We start from the raw sequence: 22,395 nt of genomic DNA, 5'->3' as shown, positions 1-22,395 counted from the left end.
TAAACAGTCTGGTTAATAAATAATATTTTTATCGGAATTATGGAGAAAAATTCTGACATTAATCAGACTTAAGTAACTGTCACTTATCCCCTTAACTTTCTATAGAGAAGAGAGTGAGAGGTTAAGGGAGTTTCAATATTTTCAATATTAGTCTTTTAAAAGTATTCTATAACAAGAGATGCGTGAGGAGGTGGTGATTCTGGGTGACGATTGTAAGTTCCCTGTATATAAAGCAGAAGTTATAGGTTCATCTGTGATGCCAGAACTTCTCCCATGCAGATATGAATTAAGAAACCACCACTCTGAGATGTTTCTAGAGCAGTGGTTCTCAACGAGGGTGATTTTGCTCCCAGGGGATATTTGGCAGTGCTCGGAGACATTTGTAGTTGCCAAAACTGGGGAGAGGTGCGTGTGCTGCTGGTGTGCTGTGAGTAGAGGCCGGAGAGGCGGCTGCACCTGGTGCGAAGTATAGCCCCGCCCCACGCCCCCGCCCCACGCCGGAGAAGCGTCTGACCCCATGTGTCAGTAGAGGCGATGCCGGGGAACCGTGTCTGTTGTGGTTGGGAGTGCTTTGATCGCAATAGCTCTGTTGATCCTTGGCTTTAAAGTTCACCCCCTAGGTAATGAGTCTGTCTGTCAGTAGCGTGAGCGCTCAACAGAGAGCACAACTCCAGGCTACCGGACATGAAATTTGAAGTTGAAAATGTGCATGGAGTGGTGCAGTTGGGGAAGAGAGTCAGTAAGAATTGTGATGTGCTGGACTTGGGACAAGAAATACGTATTTTGAGGGAAAAAAAAAAGCAAATATGATAATTCATTTCAGTAGAACATCTGCCACTTTTTCCTTGGAAGCGTAACTTCAGGTCTTCCTTACCTTCACTTGGGGTGTTATTAACCCCTATGAACAAGAGCAAGTCTGACCTGAGCTGAAAGTCCAAACTGCCAGGGTCGGAGGCACACGGGGCAGGAGGAAGCAGGGTTGGGTGGTGGCCGGGTGGTGCACAGCTGGGGAGTGGGGGTCCAGTCAGGCACTTCAGCCTTGGAACCCTAACAGTCACTTTGCCCACCTCTCTCCCTTTGGGGTAGCAGAAGGGCTCTGGCGGATTTTGCTTTCTTACATTAAAAAGCCAGTCACCCTCAGATCATCTTTTGCTCTGAAACTCAGTCTAGTCTGCCTGTGAACTTTCTGTGTGAGCTTCCGCACTCAAGGATACCATGTGGACTTCCTTAGCCAAGGATTTTCTGAGCTTTCTATCTTGCATAGTAGAGATCAAGAAAAATATAAACCTGTCCAGGCAGCATCTTTAAATTAGGAAGAAACAGGGTGAAGAAAAATGAAGAGGTAGGTAAGAGAAAGAAGTATGAAATTAAATCCTGTAACCCAGGTATTAAACAACTGCCTCTAGATAGAGATAAAAATAGATAGATAGACGGATAAGCAAAAAAATTCCTTAAATTTTTTTTAATTAAAAAATCCTCACCCTGTGTTTATAGAAAGAAAGGCCTTGGATTATTACACTTCATCTATATTTTATCACAAAGGGCCAACAAGTTCAAAACAAAAGAGAGGGAGAATCATTTCAGGATTTAGAATATGATATGTTCAATTTCATGTTCTGCAAGGTCTTTTATTGAGAAGTAGAAATCAAGACTTCTGATATTATCTTCCACATGTATTGTATTTATTTATACAGTAGAAAATGCCACACTGATATATTCACTTATGTCTACAAGCAGACTTTATGTTGCACTTAAATCTGATTTGGTTTAAGAGGGTTGAAGTTTTAAATTTAAGAAAAAAGTAGAGGACCAAACAAAATGCTTTCTAAAATTTACAGGGATTTTTCCAAAGGATATCTTTATCCATATCACTGGTTGAGAGAATATTGTATTCAATGTCAAAATAATTTAAACTATTAAAAGAGAGAAGAATTGAAAAGACTATTTTCTCAGCTTATGCTGGCTTCCTATACAAAGCTCAGATAAAATGTTTTCATTTCATGTTTAATTTTCAGCATGGAAATTTGCCTATTGAAAGGTGCTATAAGGTAAGGACAAACCTGCCATAGAAAGTATATCTTTTAGTTTCTAGATCTTTTATGTAGCTAAAATTCAACACATTAAAAGCCAAAATGCCAGAATGGTATACTTACACAGGTTGTCTTGTAAAACATTACATGACACAGATCAACAAGCTGTCAAATTGCACCAAGCTTTGACGGTCACTGCATATCATTTTTAGAAACTTACAGTTTACATGGGTAAAATTTAGTATTCCGCAGAAAGGACTGGTTGGTTGAATCCGGCCCATTATCTTTTGCAACTCGCCTTTTAAAAAATATCTACTTCTTCCTCCTGCCAACACTTAAGGAATGTGAATAAGGATGAGCCATCCTTTTGGTTTCTCAACATAGCTGCTTAGAATGATGGCACCCTAATACTGCCCATGTGCATGTGCATGTGCACCCTACAGAATAGTAGAGTCATTAGAAAGCAGGGAAGGGAGGTTGACACAGTGAGTGTCCGGTGGAACACACCGCTGTCCTCTGCGACAGCCAGAGAGAGCTCAGGACAGTGCTGCGCTCCGGGTGCGCGCGCACGGGGAGGCGCTGGCCCCGGCACGTCTCCTGCCCTCGCAGCGCTGGTGGGAGTGAGGGGCGAAGTGGGCAGGGTCTTCAGATAAAACGAGACTGCTGTTTGCCCCCAGCATTGATCCACGTGAGGCGGGGTCGAGAGGACCCCTGGTTTTCCCAGCGCGACTGACGCTTTTCCTTCTCGGAACTCCGAGAGCCAACGCTAAGGGGCACCAGAGGCTCGGGTTGCCGCGGCTGCCACCCGGGCAGCCTGATGGCCCGCTGCTGCGGAAGTCCTGGGCGGCAGCAAAGCCCCGCTCGGTGGGGGCTGGGGCGCAGGCCTTCGGAGCGGGAGTCCCGGGAGCTTGGGGTGCTGCAGGCTGGAGGGGGAATCCTCCGAGGTCAGGGTGTCGAACTCGAAACTCTGCGCTGGGCAGTGAGCCTTGGTAGCCGAGGTCTTACTAGTTTTTCCTAAGACTCTGTGAGGCCACTTCTAATCTTCTACTTCATGAAAAATGTCGCTGTCCTATATACAGCTAAAGATGTAGATGCGCACATATATCCCTTCCGTATACTAAAATCATTTAAGATGATTTGATGCACGGGAAGCTGTTGATCTCTAGTTGTCTGGGGATCCTGAGGCACATGCAGAGGGAGCAGATGTCACCTCCTCCACCTCCGCCAGCCAATTCATGTTCACTCCCATGCCCCCAACCTTTCATTTGAAGTCGACTATTCTTTAGTTAAGGAGGTGACACCCAGACCCTCGCCCCGCCAGAATCCTCTAACCACCCGCCGGCAACTCGGACTTTTTCCGGAGTCAGAGAGGGAGCGGGAGATGCTGAAGAAATTAGCAGGCATCCTCAACCTTGCAGTCCGCATTCTGACTTTTCCCAGTGATAACAGTAAGAAAAAACCCAAAAAGTGGGGAGGGGTGTGCGGAAGGGAAAGAGCGAGCGTCGGAGCGCAGCAATGCAGGCCCCCCACCCGCGCCGGACCCCGGCGTCCTCGCCCTCCTCCTCCGCCCCGGCCGAGCCCCGTGCCAATGCGCCAGGATGGAGACATCTCGGCGCGGGAGGAGATGACGCAAAACCCAGCGCTCCCCCCCAAAAAAGTGTTTCTCCAGGACGAAGATGGCGGCAACTTAGCCGGGGACTGAAGATGACTGTGGCTCTCGGGAGGCCCAGACCCGGCGATTCGGCCCCGAGGTCCGGGGGAGGCGGCGTCAGCAGTCGGAGCCCGGCGGCGGCTGCGCCCGCGGGCAGACCTGCGGCGGCGGCGGCGGCGGCGGCAGTTGGAGCGCGGGGTGGGGGGTGGGGGGGAGGGAGAGCCCTGCCGGCGGCGGCGGCCCAGGCTCCGGACTCGCGGAGAGAGAGCGAGAAGTAGGAGCAGGAGGAGGAGGAGAGGAAGGAGAAGGAGAGGAAGGAGGAGGAGAGGAGGGAGCTGGGGAGGCGCTCTGGTCGCAGCCAGCGGGCAGCGGAGACGCGGCATGCCCCCGGCGGCGGGCGAGAGAGGGCTGTCCCCGGCGGGGCCATGGGGACGCGCGCTCTGACAATGCCTGGGTGAGAGGAGCAGCGCCAGCCACTCCGCCGCCTCCACCATCACCTCCTGCACTCCGCTCACCGCCGGCCGCCGGCCCCAGCCTCCGACTGTCTCTCTCTCCCCCCTCCCTCCCTCCCTCCCTCTCCGCCTCTCTCTCTGCATTATTGTTTCCCACTCTACAGAGGATGGGGTCGGCAGATGATTAGGTCGGAAGCAAGTCATATCTTCCTCCAAAGCCTGGTAATATTTATGTAGGCAAAAAGAGAGAGAGAGAAAAGAGGGAGAGAGAGAGGGAGAGAGGGAGAGGGAGAGGGAGAGAGAAGAAACGGGAGGAGGGGATAAGGAAATTAAACCCTTTAAGTCAATGCATATCGTGGTGACACCGGCACAGGAGCCCTCACGGTGGAGTCGGCCAGGGCTGTGCGTTCCCAAAATATGACCAGGGGTGCTTGGATGTGTCGGCAGTATGACGACGGGTTAAAAATCTGGTTGGCGGCACCCCGGGAGAACGAGAAACCGTTCATCGATTCAGAGAGGGCTCAGAAATGGCGACTGTCTCTGGCATCTCTCTTGTTTTTCACAGTCCTGCTCTCTGATCACTTGTGGTTCTGCGCCGAGGCCAAGCTGACCCGGACCCGGGACAAGGAGCAGCGGCAGCAGCAGCAGCGGCAGCGGCAGCAGCAGCAGCAGCGGCAGCGGCAGCAGGAGCCCTCCTGGCCCGCGCTCCTGGCGAGCATGGGGGAGTCCTCGCCCGCCGCCCAGGCGCCCAGACTCCTCGCCGCCGCCTCGGCCCCCGCCCTGCCCCCCTCCCCGGGAGCCGGCGGGGGCGGCCAGGGCAGCCGAGGCAGCAGCAGCCGGGGCGAGGCTCTTGTGCTGGGGCACTCTGCCCAGCCCGTGTGGCGCCTGGAGACCTGTTACCCCCAGGGCGCCTCCTCGGGCCAGTGCTTCACCGTGGAGAGCGCGGACGCCGTGTGCGCCAGGAACTGGAGTCGGGGGGTGGCGGCCGGGGGGGAGGAGCCGCAGGTGAGGGGGACGCATCCAACTCCGCTCTGGAACTTGTCGGATTTTTACCTTTCATTTTGTAATTCCTACACACTTTGGGAGTTGTTCTCGGGGTTGTCCAGCCCCAACACTTTGAACTGTAGTCTGGATGTGGTGCTCAAGGAGGACGGTGAGATGACCACTTGCAGGCAGTGCGTCGAGGCTTACCAAGACTACGACCACCACGCTCAGGAGAAATACGAAGAGTTTGAAAGCGTGCTCCATAAATACTTGCAGTCGGAGGAGTACTCGGTGAAATCGTGTCCTGAGGACTGTAAGGTAGGAACAGTGGATTTTCCCCATCCTTGCGCTTTTATATCCGTGTGTGTTTGGTTGAGGCGTCTTCTAGAGTATTAAAATGTTTTTTGGACTCTGGTTTTTTTGTTACTTCACCGTTGTTTTTGTGGTTATAAGAGCTTGACTTGCTGCTTGATTTGGGACTATCCCGTGGATTGCTGGTGGACTGGTGCCTTCTTCTGGGATCCTTGGAAGGTCAGGAAGACCCTGGTCTTCTGAGAGAATAAAGCCAGTGCTATGGAGTTGGTTCAAACTCTGTTGCCTTTTTTTTTTAAGTGGAATTTGAGTGAAGCTTGTTAGGAAGACAGTGATGGGATTGCATACTGATGACCGCAGCTAAAATCAGAATAGTCTGAGACAGGCATGTATGGTCTGACTTATGGGCCTGACACATGAGCTCTCTGATTGTGACATCATTAAGCTGGTTGGCCGAAGGGACAAGAGAAAGTGTTTGTGGCTGTTTATGTAGGAAGAACGAAAAACGTGTTTTACTTGTTTTACAGGGGTAGTTCTGGCCGTTTGGAAAGTCTGAGGGCCTACCTAAGCGTATTTACTCACATAAGTTTCCTGTTTCCTCTTAGAAACTTGTATAGTTATTGATCGGAGACTCATTATGAGTAGAAAGTTTTAATTAAGTATCTGGTGATAACTGATCAATGTTAGATTTTTTATCAGCCACCTGATGTAATTAGCTTGAATTTTCAGGATGCTCTCCAGAAGTACTAACTGGCAAATGCTTGATCTATGAATGAAAAATACTGAACTCATTAATAACGTATATTACCTTTAACCCCTTCCTATTAATATAATAATGGCTGTAATCCTTGCTGATTGACAAAGAAGTGTATGCAAGTTTCTTAAGAAATGGCTAATGCAACCATGGGCGCTTGTCCTAGTAGAAGTGTTGCTGTCCGTGGTGCTGAAATGAGATTTGCTCAAGAGCTTTGTTGAAGATGATACTGCAGTGACCTTTAGTAGGGAAGAAATGATGACAGAATCTCAGTAATAAGCCTTAATGTTTTGTTCCAAAGGTAATTTCTTAAAGAGTGCAATAAAATAGTATTGCTTTTCAAAATAAATAACACAGCACATTCTCTCTCTCTACCTTTCTCTTCATTACTTCCCCAGCCTCTCCATGGGAACACAGCAAATGTCCCTTTCTGGCCTCACTTGCTTTGTACTCAGAAAGCGTAATCAGGGGCAGTATGGATCAAAAGATTCTGTGATACTTTCACAAGAGAACTGGCCTAAGGGATACCTACTTAAAATGAACATAGTTCAAGGGCTGTATTTTAGTTTGGATTGATTAGTTGTGCTTTTGACAACTAAGCTGAACTAAAACTAAACTTGTTTTGCCAACATTCTTTAAGACCAGAAACATATCTTCTTTGCAAATAATAATATTGCATTCACAACATTAATTTAGAATGCTACTTCATTAGATAAATGGATTTTAAAAGTTTTTTACATATTTTTCTTAACCATACCCCCGTAAGTCATGCCTGGGAATTAAACTTAATCTTAATGGTAGAAGTTAATAATGAATGACTAGTGTATTTATTGCAGTTATTTATTTTGACAAGATACGTTGCATCAGAATTGCAAGGACACTGATGTGCCTGCTAATTCTACTACTAATAAAAAGCTTGCAAACGTTTCAGTATATTTATGTTTAAAAGTGATCCCTTGTAATAATTTGAATTTGCTTGCCTCCTTGAATGTAAACTCTCATAGAAATTTCTAGTAATTCCAATTTGTATAGTTTCTGTATTTAAATGATAGTCTACATTGCCAATATACTAGAGCATATTTTCAAATAAGTCTGTCAAATATATTTTTGTTTAAATATTCAAGTTTTAAATATGTATAAATGTATATTTTCTCTTGACCTGAAATCATTATCAACTTTATACTTATATCATCATAGCTATAAGGCACAGTGTAGGTTAAATTAATGTGTAATGTTATGAACTACTTCTGGATTGTGTTCTCATATAAAGTAGTAGTTGTTAGCTGTATACACAAAAGCACATTATAAAAATCTGAACTCCTTTTTAGAAACATTTCTTCACAATGAAAAGTAAACACAGACATTTGAGTTTTTCATCTCCACAACACAGGATTTATTACTTGTGATGCCTTGTAGCTATTTCTTGGTTGGTTGTTTGTCAGCTGGAAACACTTGAAACATTTATTCCAGGATAACTGTTCTCACACAGCTTCAGATTTTAGGTGCCGGGGGGTTGGAGGGGGGCAGTGTTCGGTGTTCTTGGTTGATAACTCACAAATCTGTTGATTAGCTCCTGAGCTTAATATACAGCTTCTTTATGATTCTGCAGAACCACAAACACATCCACATACCAAGTATATTAAACGGCTTAAAATGGTACTTGTAGTCTTTGAAAAATGTGTCTGAGTTTCTTTCTGAACATTTTTACTTATTTCAAACATACTTATAATTATGAAATGATGACTATCTTCAGGAGCAATGTTCAAGATATATAGTCTGTGCAAAATTTTCCACATTTTAAGGTTAACAGCAAAGTCTTAGGCAACATTAAAAGTAAATGCATTATATTTCTGGAATTGGTAATATATTCATGAAAAAATCCAATTTAATAGTTTATTAGTATATTTATAAATTTATAGACAGGAGAATATATGCAATAATATTAGCTATACAAATTAGTAGAATCCATATTTTAGGAGCAATATGTTAACTTTGTTATACCCATATATAATTAAATGATTAATACAGTGATTTCTGACTTCTAAAAGTTAGGTCATGTTATTACCCTCTAGTTTTATAATCTCCCCCATTAAAAAAAATGCCACATTCCATATACATATGAAATTAAAATGGATTAAATTTAATTTTTATTTAACTTGATTTAAAGGGCTTTTGGCCTGTTATACTGAAAACAAAACAAAACAAAACAAAAAACACCTTAATATTGATCTAATCCAATCATATTGTCTTGGGCCCGTAGTAGTTGGAGATCAAATATAGCTTGGATTTTCTTTAGCGAACCTTTGTTTGCAACATATAATAGAAATCATTTGCACCCAAGAATATTTTTTAATATTCATAGAAATAGCTGGTTTAATTTTTAAAGTAAATATGCACTTTTATCGGGGAAGTAACTTATGGTAAAATAAAGAACAAGAACTTCTGCATGTATCATTTAGACTATAGCATTCAAGCTGCTATATTACATAAATCAAGTAGCAAAAATTTGACAGTAATTCTCTGGATTTTGCAGTGTTATTCAAAATAATGTTTTTGATATACAATAAGAATCTGAAAATCTTCAAATTGGCTTCAATATTAAAAAATACACTATTCTAAGCTACAGAATTACATATGTATATTATTAACATGCCTGAATTTTTACTTAAATAAAGAATTTTTCTTAAATATGCCATTCTTTACCTCCTAAGCATTCTTGAAATTACATATTACAAAACTGGGATGTTTAGGGAATATAAACTTCTATGTTACAGGTAAACTTTTGTTAATGAAAGTTTTATTGACTTACTATTCCTTAAGACAGATGGTCAGGGAAAGTGGGTGTGAGATTAGATTCTAACATAAATCACTGCATCATCTGTATTTTAGTTCTCTCAGAATAGATTCTAATCTTTATACTATCAAGAATGTATGCATTCTTATATTTTTATATTATAATTTTGTATTAAAGCAAATTATATTGCCTATTTTTATTTAACAGACAATGACCAAAAGAATACTCTGCCAGTGTTCGGCATATATAACAACTGTGATACTCAGGGCTTTCTGTATTGTTTGCAGAAACGACTCAGAAACATTAACCAGTTTGAGGACATAGAATTTGGGTTACATAATGTGCAAGTTAAAAAAAAGGCATTTTTAAGTCCTTATTTATTTTGATGTCATATACTGTAGATTCTTAAAAATAGTTTTTATAAGGAAATAAAATATCTAACAATTCTTTCCACTTAAATATTGAATCTAAAATATTATTTTGCTCTTACTCGTTTAAGTGCTGTTGTACATATTATGTCCAGAGTGTGGAATACGTCTGCAAATAGATCTCTTTTATATTATATCTCTGTGTTATTTTTAAATCATATTTTTATAGTTGAATTGCTTCTCTGTAAAATCAAATAGTCTAACCTTCAGATGATCACATTAACCATTAATAAGGCCATTTATAGTATCAAAGCCACTTTCATAACTGTTTTTATAACCCAGATTTTCATTTTCATATTTTTGCTCCATATATAACTACTGATTTATGATATGTGTTTTATTTTTATCTTAATTTAATTTTATTTTTATCAAATTTTATCTTAATATTATATGCTGTTGCTTTATAGACCAAAGAATGATTATTCTTTTTTAACTTTGGACTTGTAACTGGGTCAAATTAGTAGCTATATAGGGCATAACCACAAAGTTTTGATAATTGCTGTTATACCTTGGTTTTAATCACTTTAATTAGATGAGATTGGTGTCTGCATATGCAAGGTGAATTAAAATGTGAAGGAAAGGAAATCAGATAATTTTCTCAGTCTCATGCTCCCTCACAAATAAATTATAATCCATTAAGATGTATTTTCATACTAGATTGAATATAAAAGAACAAATATACAGATAACTATTTGAGATACAATACTAGTTTGGTTTGAATTATCTGACCTATTGCTTTCATTTCAATTCCCAATTTCCTTTTTAATCTTAATCTTCTAAGTTGATCTCACATTGACTAGGCTCCAATCATGTTGTTGTATGCTTTCTATTGATTTACACTGAAAAGATGTTTCTTCAATATCAGTAAACATTTACTCTAGATCAGTGGTCCTTGGGTTCACATTAGAATATCCTGGGAGTCTCTGAAGACACTCCCAGCCCCAGGAGATTCTGATTTCATTGGTCTGGCTTGTGTCATGAGCTTGGGATTTTCCAGTTTCCCTGGTGATGTGCAGCCCAGGTTGAGAACCACTGTTCTAGTTGAGTGCCAACCGAAGTGGAAAGACCTTTTAGCTCCTGTGCCTCAGTAATGAATACATAATAACCTCATTTGTTCAACTGATGAAAAAGCAACTTAAATTTTTTTTTAAGTGGTAAAGGCAGTAGGACATAGCCAGAGGGCAGGGGAGCAAATAGGTAGTGACTGGGCTGAGGAAGTAGATGAGAAGTGAACCAACTGGGTGCAAAGTTTAGGGAATGTACCAGGAGAGAACATGGAGAGGAGGAGAAGGATGCATAGAGGACCAGAGTCAAGGATGGGCCTCTTGGCTGTGGATTTTCTGTCTTTTAGCCAGAACTGTCATTATACTAGTGTTCACTAATACGCTGAGCACGCGAATGCAGAAATTGGATGATTGTCTCTGTGAGACTGATCAACTATTTGATTAGAGGAGCCTCAGCCTCCTTATTTTTGTCTCTAATTTTAGTTTATATAAATGGCTAAAATTTAGAATTTTTCAAAAGTATGGGTTGGTTTTAAGAGAAAACATTTTGGCTTTTCGTAGTATTTCACATAGTTTGGGTTTATTCTTTCTTCACCTGTTCACTTTACTAAAACTAGGAAATTACTAATCCTTTTTTACTTTTCTTTTTCCATTGTAATGATGAGCCATGTTTCCTTTTTTACTTATTTCTGTCATAGTGGAATAACTAGTTGATATTCATACAGTGTTTTGAAGATACAAGTTGCTAAGTAGGCACAGAATACTACCACACCTAATTTAGGAATTCATTTTAGAGGGATCTTATCATTGTTCTCTTTTGAAGTGATTGTAACATAGTCATATATTTTTTTAAAATTAATTAATGAATTAATTAATTTTTATGGCTGTGTTGGGTCTTCGTTTCTGTGCGAGGGCTTTCTCTAGTTGCGGCGAGTGGGGGCCACTCTTCATCGCGGTGCACGGGCCTCTCACTATCGCGGCCTCTCTTGTTGCGGAGCACAGGCTCCAGACGCGCAGGCTCAGTAATTGTGGCTCACGGGCCCAGCTGCTCCGCGGCATGTGGGATCTTCCCAGACCAGGGCTCGAACCCGTGTCTCCTGCATTGGCAGGCAGATTCTCAACCACTGCGCCACCAGGGAAGCCCAATAGTCATATTTTTTTAAAGTTTAGATTACAAGATGCTGTGAAACACTAAATTTAAGTTTTACCTTAAATTAATAAGCAATTAAACCTTACAATCCAAATCATGAAATTATAGTGATAAAATATTTTAATTTACTCTGATTCTTTAAAACTGGAAACAAGAGTTAACATCTGCCTTTCTTTGGTAATAAATAGTTAATGATTTATACTATGTATTATAGTAGAATGCATGAAAATATTTTACTTCTTGGGTGTTTAAAGTGTTAAAAGGTAATAGTTGATTTTTCCCCTCCCTTGGTAGTCTGTTTCTACACACAGTCATTTATTTAAAAAGAAAAGTTGTAGATGTTACCACAGATGGTAAAAAGAAAAATATCCTGCAAAACATACAAGTCTACTGTGTGTTTAAATAGTGTTACCGATCTTAGCAGCAGCAGTAGTGTATCTACATGTGTGCGTGACGGGTGAATGCAATAATTACTTCTTTGGAAATACTTTGGGATTTTATATGTCAGCTGCTCTGCCCTGCTTGAGAAGGAAATTGGGCTCTGCTCAAAACTCTGAGTCTTCACCCCTTGGTCTCCTCTTCTTCCTGTCAGTGTGCCTTCTTGCTCTCATCTGGCTGAATCCTCTCCTGGTGTCTGGAAGCTTCACTTGCAGGGCCTGTGTCCCATGGGAAACCCGAAGTTCAGAAGTCTTACTTCTCTGCATCTCTACTGACATCAAAAATGATCAGTCTTTTTCCTACTGAACTATCACTGACTTAGTTTCTTTGAAAAGAAAACTGAACTCAGATTTAAATGGATGATCATGACAATGTGTTATTAGTTTTTTCAGAAAGTGAGTTGAATCACTCAGAAATTTAAGTGCTGGAACGAGCTTCAGTAGTAGCTAACAAGCTTTAGAGTTTATTAAAAGTCAGAAACTAGTCTAATTCATTTAATTGTCACGTCATCTTTATGAGGTAAGTACTATCACATATTTTACAGATGAATAAAGCGAGGACATAAAGTTAACTGTTCCAAGGTCAAACAGCTGGTAGTGTTAAAGATCAAGTTCACTTCCTCACTTGATCGTTATTTTCTTTTTACCCTTCGTTATGATCATTACAATCATACCAAAGAGTGAAGAGATAAGTATAATAAATCCACAAATAGATTTAACACCTATTAAAAACCTCACCATATATACTTCTTTTTATTTTTAATTTATCATTAAAAACATTTTATAGATGATACAGAAAGCTAAGATGACAGAAATTTTGGAGCCCTAGACAGCTGGAATGAATGGCCAGGAATTCCTGGTTCATCATTGCAAAGTCTTAGAGGGAGATATGAATATGAATAAATGGTATGACGATCAGCAGAACACTTAGACTTCTGCTTTCCTTTTTAGAGTGGAGCAGAGAAAGGATAAATATACAGCTTTGGAGGGAAGGAAGTAAACTTTGGAAATCTGTGATAGTTCCTACACTGAATTCATGTTAGATAAGATACCGTCACTTTCTGTTTATAATTTTTAAACAACAGTCCAATTTTTACCATATTGTTTTAAAAGGTGTTGAGTTTATTAGTTGAGAATTGTGTACACATTGCCTGACATCTATAACACTTAGGAATCTTAACATTTATCTAACCTTTATTAGCTTCTTATAAGCCTTATCTCCAAATACAGTCACATTGGGGGGTCAGGGCTTCAACGTATGAATTTTGGGGGACATAGTTCCACTCATACGTTGAGTAAGGTATATGGCAAGGGTTGTAGGAAATACCTTGGAAAGATGTGCTCAGTTGTGAAGAACCATGTATCCCATGCCAAGTCTTTTTGAACTTCATTCTCTGTGTGATAAAATATCAGAGAGGAATTTTAATCAAGTGATTTACTTGGGATGGTTTGTTTTTCTCAAAGCTTAGCCCTGGCAGCAATGTGACGATAGGTTGGAGGAGGGTAAAGTGATGTCAGAAACTAAATTTTAAATTATATTTAATTTCAATTAGTCTTAATTTAAATAGCCCCATGTGGCTAGTGGCTACCATGATGGACAGAAAATTCTAAATGACTATGATGGCTATGGAAGTGGAGAAGAAAGCAAGATTCAAGAGACTTTTCTGAGTTCAAATTTACCAGTTAATATGTAGAGGAAGGATTTGAATATTACTCCGCCATAAAAAGAAACGAAATTGAGTTATTTGTAGTGAGGTGGATGGACCTAGAGACTGTCATACAGAGTGAAGTAAGTCAGAAAGAGAAAAACAAATACTGTATGTTAACACATACATATGGAATCTAAAAAAACGGTTCTGAAGAAACTAGGGGCAGGACAGGAATAAAGACGCAGACGTAGAGAATGGACTTGAGGACACGGGGAAGGGGAAGGGTAAGCTGGGACGAAGTGAGAGAGTGGCATGGACATATATACACTACCAAATGTAATGCTAGTGGGAAGCAGCCGCATAGCACAAGGAGATGAGCTCGGTGCTTTGTGTCCACCTGGAGGGGTGGGATAGGGAGGGTGGGAGGGAGACACAAGAGGGAGGAGATATGGGGATATATGTTTATGTATAGCTGATTCACTTTGTTATACAACAGAAACTAACACACCATTGTAAAGCAATTATACTCCAATAAAGATGTTAAAAAAAAAAAAACACATGCAAGGGAAAAAAAAACTTTATAAAAGGTGAGACTCTGGATGTGGATACATTTAATGAGATAGGAAATACAGGAGGAAGAACACGTTGGGATTGAGACTGGTGAAAGAAACAGGAGTCCATTTTTGGAGATAATGACATCAGGAGATGTCCAGTAGATAGTATACCATGTAAGTAGGGCCTTTGGGTGTGAAGTTTACTCTCTGTGCGTCGTGTAGCTTGATCCAGGAAGCTGTGGGCAGAGATTAGATGATTTAACAAAACAGATTACTTGGAGAGAATGTCAAAGATGAATTCTGAGGAAGAGCAATATTAAAGGGTTTGGGCAGAAAAGGGACCAAGAATAGAGACTGAGAAGAAACAAGAAATGAGAGTGAAAATGGGGGAATGAGAACAGAAGAGAGAATGGAGGAGGGTGGGGGAAGAGAAGGAGAGGAGGGAGGGGGAGAGGCAGAGGTAGACGGAAAGGAGAGAGAAAATCATTAGAATGTGATGATCTGAACAATACAGGGAAGAATTTTAAGAAAGATACAGAGTCAGTCAAGAGTGTCTTATGTTGCAGAAAGAACATATAGGATGAAGCCTAGAAATAGGTCACTGCATTTGACAATTAAGTCTTATTGACCTTACAAGAGTAGTTTTGTAGAATGATGGAAGAGATGTCAAATTGTGATGGATTAAGGAATGAGTTGGAGTTGAGGAAATAAGAACTAGTCCAAACTATTCTTCATTAAGTTCAGCAGTGAAAAGAAAAAGAAAATGAAATAGGTGGGAAGATGAGAGTTTAAAGAAATAAATATTTTATGATGAAATAAACATTAGAATATTTGTAGCTTTTGATCTAGGACCCACAGATGGGAGTATGATATTGAAAGTACCACTTTCAGAAAAAATTAGTGAAGGCATCAGATCCCAAAGAAGAGATACTAGGCTCTGATCTGTTGCTTACTCTTGGGGAGGAGGGAGGTTTTATCTTGTACATTGTGCTGTGCATCTAAGATCCTTTGTTTTGTTGTTTATATTTTAAATAGGAACAATGCTATAATTTCAGGATTTCAGACAATAAGCACAATTATTATCTTGAATATGCTTAAATAAAGTAGAATATTCATTTTCAAATAGTATAAAATAGTTACTGGCTATAAATATGAGATCATAAATAATTATATCATGTGTGTTACTGCAAACTATTTTCTTTAGGAATGTGCTGCCCTGGGGTTCAATGACATATTTAGAGAGTCCATGGAATTAAATATGGCTATCTTGTTATACATTTTCTTAAAAAATATTGATATGTTTGATAGAAAGTTCTAAAAATAGAAATTAACTTAAAAAAAAATAAAAATAGAAATTAATTTTAAACCTAATAGAGAAGTACAGTAAAATGGTTAAAAAAGTATTGAGGAAAACTGGGTTCAACTCCAAGTTTCATCACTTATTAGTTATATGACATCATCCACCTTAAAATAGGGAGTCTAACATCTCTTTCGTAAGACAGTTATGGGGAGAAATCAAGAGACTCTCATGCAGATTAAAGTACCTAACCTAGGGCTTGATGATGCCCAATAAATGGTAGCAATTCATTAAAACAGAAGCCACAGGAAAATCAGTGAAATTGCTTCACTTGAGATCTCATATAAGTTTCCTGGTAAACACCACTCATTTTTATGAGAGTTTTATAAGCAGACTTTGCATTCTGCACAGTAAAATTCTCAGTTTTATTACATCTACATTCCTTCTGCTTCTCTAGAAAGATGACTAATGGTGATTCTTTAGAATGAAACAGAAAACAAAAATTCAGCTAGGGTGAAAATGTTTCATTCCTAAAGCTTGACTTTTTTCCCCCTGTTATTTCAGATTAAAAATTAACATGTGCTGGGTTGTAGACCGAGTGGATCCTCTTAGACTGCTGCAAAGGAACTTGAGCCCCTTTGTGTACAAACCTTTTGGGGAGGACAAGCGGAGAAACCATTGTAATGACTCTCCATCTCCTGGAAACCTCTGGGTGAAAATAATCTTGGGGGAAATTCTTTGTTATGTAGTCTGTCAGGCATTGCAAAGTCTCATGTGCCTCCAAGTTTCATTTTAAATGTTGGGGCCCTTTGCTCTACCCACTAGCTACCTGGCTTTGTGTTTTGTTTTGGTTGTCCCTGTTATTTTCTGCTCTTCTCCCCAGAACTTATGCACTCGGCCATACTTAGTAACTTTATTGATTGGGGAGGGAGAGGAAGTAGAGTAAAAGATTGCCTCGGCATTTGAACTAGAGCTAGCAGACAAGGCAAACGTGGCAGATGCCAAGATATGCAAGACTGTATGGGCTAGAATAAAAGACTTTAAGCTGTGCTCCATGAATGGGAACATGATTGCCCTGAGGAAGAGAAGATGCAGGGAGACATAGCAGGGTTCTTTAATTTGATAAAAATTGTCATGTGGTAGGGGAGTCTTATTATCTAGTACTTAGTTTTGGTCTAAGGGTAAGAATGAGGTTCTATAAGCAGGTGTTTTAGAAATATCTCTCCTCTACATAAGAGAGAATGTTCTATTAAAGGATAAAATGGAACAATCTGTCTGGAGAAATCAGGTGCACATTGCTACAGAAGATGTACAAATAGGATGGGAGCTATCTGCCATGACCCTTGAGGGCATCTTACCTATGTGTTGCAGGTTGGCCAGAAGATTTTAAATATTCTGTCTAACATCCTTTGGCATAAAACGAGGCACCCAGAAGTGATAACTTTGCACAGTGAGATTGCACTTATTCTTTGCCTAACACCTTGCTCATAGTAATAGTTCTTTGCTTTTAAAAAAGGAAGTCTTGACGACTTCAACTTTAAATTATTTCTCTGGTTCCCATTCATATTGTTGTCAACCTGGATAATTTTAAAAAGAATGAATCAAATACATGTGCTTGTCCTGAAGAAATATAGAAATTGAGCTGGACTAATCTCTAAGTAAATTTTTTGTTATTGCTGATAACAAGAATAAATACTCATTCTTCTCTCCTAATCACAAACACATCAGTCACTTTTATAAACTCTCAAATGACCTTTTGAGCAAAGCAAGACTCAACGACGTGGTCAGATCTGAAGGAAAGTGGGTGCGGCCTTCCTCCGTTGGTCTTGCAGCACTTCTTGTCACACGTGGATTCACCCCACATACAGTTTCTGTGGGGACATTATCACTAGTAATTAAAATCACTGTATAAAATTCCCATTCTTGTGGAATTGTACACATTAAGTTTTTAAAATAAACAAGTTCTACACGATAACTTTAGCATCCTTATCTTATTTAATCCCCACAACAATCCACCATTATGGGCAAAATTAGCTTTCTTCAACAAATGGGTTAACTAAGGCTTAGAGAAGGTAAGAAATGTGCCGAAGTTCTCACAGGCAAATGTGGCGTAGACAGAACTCAAACCAGTAACATCTGGCTCTTAATCTCATGGCCCTGACTTAACTATTATAATATCCTGTTCACTCTGTCACAAATCACTGCTCATGTCTAGTTTTTTAAAAAATTTTTTAGGGGGAGAATGTGGGTGGGTGACAGCAGGAGTGGATAGAATATAAAGTTCTTTGGCACATGAAAGAAAATGTAACTCACTTCATCCAATTTTTCTGTTGCAGCAGCTTGGTGTAGGAAAACAGCATGGGTCTAAAAGTCAGAAACATCTAGATTCAAATGGCTGTTCCATCAATCCTGTAAGATGGGGATACTTATATATCCAGGTTGAGGAGTCACTGAGAGAAGAAACAGAGCAAGTGTGTAATAAAGTGTAGCTGGCGAGGGAGTTCCCTGGTGGCCTAGTGGTTAGGATTCCGGGCTTTCACTGCAATGGCTCAGGTTCAGTCCCTGGTTGGGGAACTGAGATCCCACAAGCCGTGCGGCCAAAAAAAAAAGAAAAAAAAAGTGTAGCTGGCAGGTAGAGTTGTCATCTTTTCAGTCCAAGCTACTCTGAGAAGAGAGGGTGGCGTCACGCTGCAAGGCATACTCTGCTCTCTTTACTGTTAGCGACTGAGCTGGTAGAAAACATTGACAAGTTTGTCCTTCTAATCCAGTTGTTGGTTTCTGGTCAGAGCTGTCCTAGTGTAGAGATCGTGGATTTAGTTTCCATAGAGGCATTTAAAAAGGCACTGGTGACGTATTTAATCTTGGGAGTCACTATGACTCTAGATAAGCAGTGAGAGACTGTCTGGAGAGAAGCAAGTGTTTTTAAAAAGGTAAATCTGAATCCTAAGCCATTTAAAAACAGAATCTCTCCTTCCGCCTAGTGAAGACTGGACTGGTCACTATGGGCCATTGGGCAAGGAGGTGTGGGCCCTCCCCCCCACCCCCCGTGCTTTTCAAGGCAGTGGCTTCAATGCAAAGTCCAGGTGAAATAATGGGAAAAAAGACCACATGCAAATGCAAACGATCTTGCTGTCAGTGGAGCTGTGGGTCTTTATACCTGACTGCTTTGTAGAGGGTTGGCAAAGAAATGGCAGATTTCAGGTATGTTCTATTTATCCCAAGGATTTCTAAATATATATTGAAATTTTAAGAGTCTCTTATGAAAAAATGAATCCTTTCCTATCATTTCAGTTTAGACTTTTTAAACTAAATGTTCGTTTTTATTCAGTGTATCTGAAAATTTCAGTAGGATGGAATTCAAGTCTGAGTAAACAAAATCCTTGTCAACATAGTTTGGCTTCATTGACGAATATAGATTATTTTCAACTGTCATAGTTATAACTGCTCAGCCATGGACTTGATTTCTCTATTTGATTGACTGGCTCTTTAAGATTATTAAAATAATTGATTCGGTCTTTAGGTACTTGATATTTTTTGTTCTTATGACTTAATGGATAAAACAGGCCAACTTTGTATGTGCTACTTCACCTACGAGGAGTCAAAGCAGCTATTTATCTATTCTTTTTGGCAAAAGCAAGCATATTAAAAGAGTACCCAGACTCTTATTTGTTTATTTAGTCTTTGAGAAATAAATTTCTCATTTCCAAATAACTTCAAAATCTAGGGAAAATTAACAAAAATCCATATGAATATTTATGTATTAAATTTGTAATTTTACATTTCATACATTATATTAAGTGCTTGAACTTTTCATAACAAAAATCTAAAATGGTTCCCCAAAGATAGTGGGGTTGATTTTTGATAGTCCTCAATTATTTCATAAAGGTAGAGATTTTAAAAGGCCCTACATACAGGAGTAATTCTTAACATGGACGAAGAGGTCGGGCTTTGCCCCAGTTGCACTGTCCAGACAGGCAGCACCCCTAATGTGCATGACTGAGAATTCACTCATCACTTGGTTCACTGTTACAGCTTCTCCAGTATTACACTCTAATTGGACAGATGTTTAAGTTTCTCACAGTATACGCTTTAAAAAGATAAATGCAAAAGCTAAGCAATGCAAATTTGCATTTCTTTAACAACTTGATTTCATTAATAAACTGAAAACTATATAGCTAAAGGAACCCAACAATTTACTTTTTTTTTTCAAATCAAGACTAGATTTTGTAGTAGGTGAACTGTAGAAAAGTTAACTCATGATAGATATTGTTTAGGGAAAAACATTCTATCTTCATCCAAATATATTAATTTATCTTAATGGCCGGACATTTGACATACATGGGACCAGATGAAGGTGCTGCAGATAGACCGAGGGAAACACACAATGATTAATGAGAGTCCCCATTTCCTACCTGTGATCGATTGTCATGAATTTACTTTTGTCTGTGTAATGCTGTCTCCATTCTGGGCTATTTTGTACGGCCTTGAGCCTATTCCTATTCTACTGTTTTTTTTTTTTTTTTTTCCTACCGTGACAATATATGATGCATTTAATATGGTAAGTTATTAAAGAGAATTTCCCAAGGGGCTGTTCAACTCAGTTCCTCTGACTTCTCCAATTGATGGTGAAGGGCCATTCTCAGGGCTGCTGGTCGATGCTTGTTGTGGAATGAGCAGGTGAATCAGAGGGACCAAAGAAGTGTCAGCACTGAAGAGAACACATGCATTTTCTCAGAATGATCACAGTGATTATTTGCAAAGGATATGATAATTGCCATCCAGATGTATTAAAGGATGCTTCATAAAGAACATTTTAATAACTTAATTTGTGATCATTGCCTCTGGGAATGCACTTTGTCATACAATTTTTGTGTGCTCTATAGGAAAAAAACAGTGTAAGGACAAATGAATATTTCTTTTTAAAAATAGATCTTTAGTGGAAGCTGTTCTTAGATAATTTGAGCACTATTATTATATGGCAGTAGTAATGTAGGCACTGAGATAAAAGATATCCCGCAGTGCACCTAGTTAAAAAAGGAATAAATAATCAGACTCTTCATCATGTGTGACTCACATATGGACGTGAAAAAAATGTAAGAAATTTATATATAAACAGCGTGTTTACTAAAACAAGAGAAGGAAAGAATGTGAGGGAAAATCCAAGAGAATATTTGATTTTCTTTTTCTAGGTACATGTTTATGAGGACAAGATTAAAAGGCATGTAAATCTCTTAATCTAAAAGCTTTTGTGTTCATAATCTGCTACTGAAAAAAAAAAACCCAACAACTTGGTAACAAATTTTTCTTTTCACATGGTCTCACTTTCAACCTATAAATGAAAATTAGATTTCATTCAGAGCTTTGAAATCAGGACAGTGTTGCAATTTCAACCGGAAATTGTTCCTTCTAACTTGCTTATGAGATGTTCATTGTTTCCCTCTTAAAAAGACAGTTGGCCCTAAGTCAAATAATTACCAAATACCAATTTTATAAAATATGGTGCTTGATATCTTTGTTGCTGAACAACAGAGCTTTTTATATGTTAAATATAAACCCAGTATTTTATTTCTACATGCTTCTTTATGGGTAATTATGGGTTTGAAAAGTAATAAGCAGCAGTGTAATTATTCCATAGCTTGCAGTGGGGATGTGTGTTTCCTTAATCTGACCACTTAAAGAAGGAAGTAGCTATTCATCTCTGAACCTTTCCAGAAAAGCAAGTTTTAAAAAAATTCAATGTCTTTTTCCAAATTTAGAAGACTTTAGAAAAATATATCACTGTTTGGTTCTGCTGATTAGTTTATGACGTTTAAGAGACTGGAAAGATATTTATAACTTTACAATGGCGATTTCATCTGAGAAATCACCTGGACAGGTCAAATAGTTCCAAAAATTCAAATTACCCGCAGAGAAATGTTTTAAAATATCACTTTCCACTTAAGGAGAGTGTTGTGACATCTGCAGCTTACTTTGATATGGTTTAGGCAGAAAATATAAATGTAATTATGGAAACATTTGCCAAATCTAGGTTATGGCTATATGAGTGTTTAGTTATTAGTCTTTCAACTTTTCTATATGTTTAAATTTTTTCATAATTAAAAAGTTTTTTAAAAGCAAATCAATGGCCTTCAGGGAGGAAAATGTTCACTACTTTGGGGGTTGTTTTTTGTTTTTTTGTTCGTTTGTTTGCAAAGGAAAAGAAAACTCAAGCTGCTTCACTTCAACCTAAACTTTAAAAAGAAGTTGAATATAATATCGTCTCATTTTTGCAATTACTTATGAAAACTGGCAACCACTCTGTTGAATAAAATGTTTAGTAAATTACAGAAAAAACTGATGGGTTCTTTCCTTCGTGATGATTGTTTGCCTCTTCCTATTCTACCCGACGTTTAGATAATGCCACTTGCTCCTGATTATACTGTGCCTAGTTTTCTTTCTTGATTTCTGGCCTTTAATTCTTCCCAAAATATTCCAGATAAATTGAATGTGAAAATTTGTTCAAATGATGTTTAGAATATTCCAAAGATATGGCTAGTAGGTGGATGATGGAAGAGGTGATGATTTTAACATGTGAGTGAAAATGTAACTGTTTTTTCCTAAAGAACAGTTAAAAACTCTGTGGCTGAGAGAGAATATCATAATAATCACCCACCTGAAAACAATTAAAGTTATAAATGCAGAGTAAATTATTCAATTTCAAGTGGACTAGTTCACTATAGTTCCTTAATTTAAAAAAATCAAAACATGAGGATTTCAACTGAATATTCCAGATAACATGGCCTTAAAATTACTCTTCCCTCAAAAATTTCAGCAGATATATTTGGTACTTTATTTATTTGGACAGTTATACTAATTTCCATTTTACTTGCCACATATGGACACACAGTGAAACACATTAG

General features: G+C 39.3%; 1 protein-coding gene across 2 annotated transcripts in view; it reads left to right on the top strand.

The window, feature by feature from the left end:
* The first annotated feature begins 4,377 nt into the window (after positions 1–4,377).
* FAM155A (family with sequence similarity 155 member A) overlaps positions 4,378–22,395 on the top strand; it is a 594,427-nt gene continuing 576,409 nt past the window's right edge. For both annotated transcript variants that reach the window (XM_036831943.1, XM_036831944.1), the window contains exon 1: positions 4,378–5,435. In XM_036831943.1, the coding sequence (XP_036687838.1) occupies positions 4,551–5,435 (885 nt within the window). In that variant the 5' untranslated portion in view covers positions 4,378–4,550. The remainder of the gene's footprint in view (positions 5,436–22,395) is intronic.

Source organism: Balaenoptera musculus, chromosome 18 (assembly GCF_009873245.2).
Source record: "Balaenoptera musculus isolate JJ_BM4_2016_0621 chromosome 18, mBalMus1.pri.v3, whole genome shotgun sequence".
NCBI classification, from domain to species: domain Eukaryota; kingdom Metazoa; phylum Chordata; class Mammalia; order Artiodactyla; family Balaenopteridae; genus Balaenoptera; species Balaenoptera musculus.
Note: the sequence above shows the minus strand (reverse complement) of the source record. Positions and strands in the feature narration are given on the sequence as shown.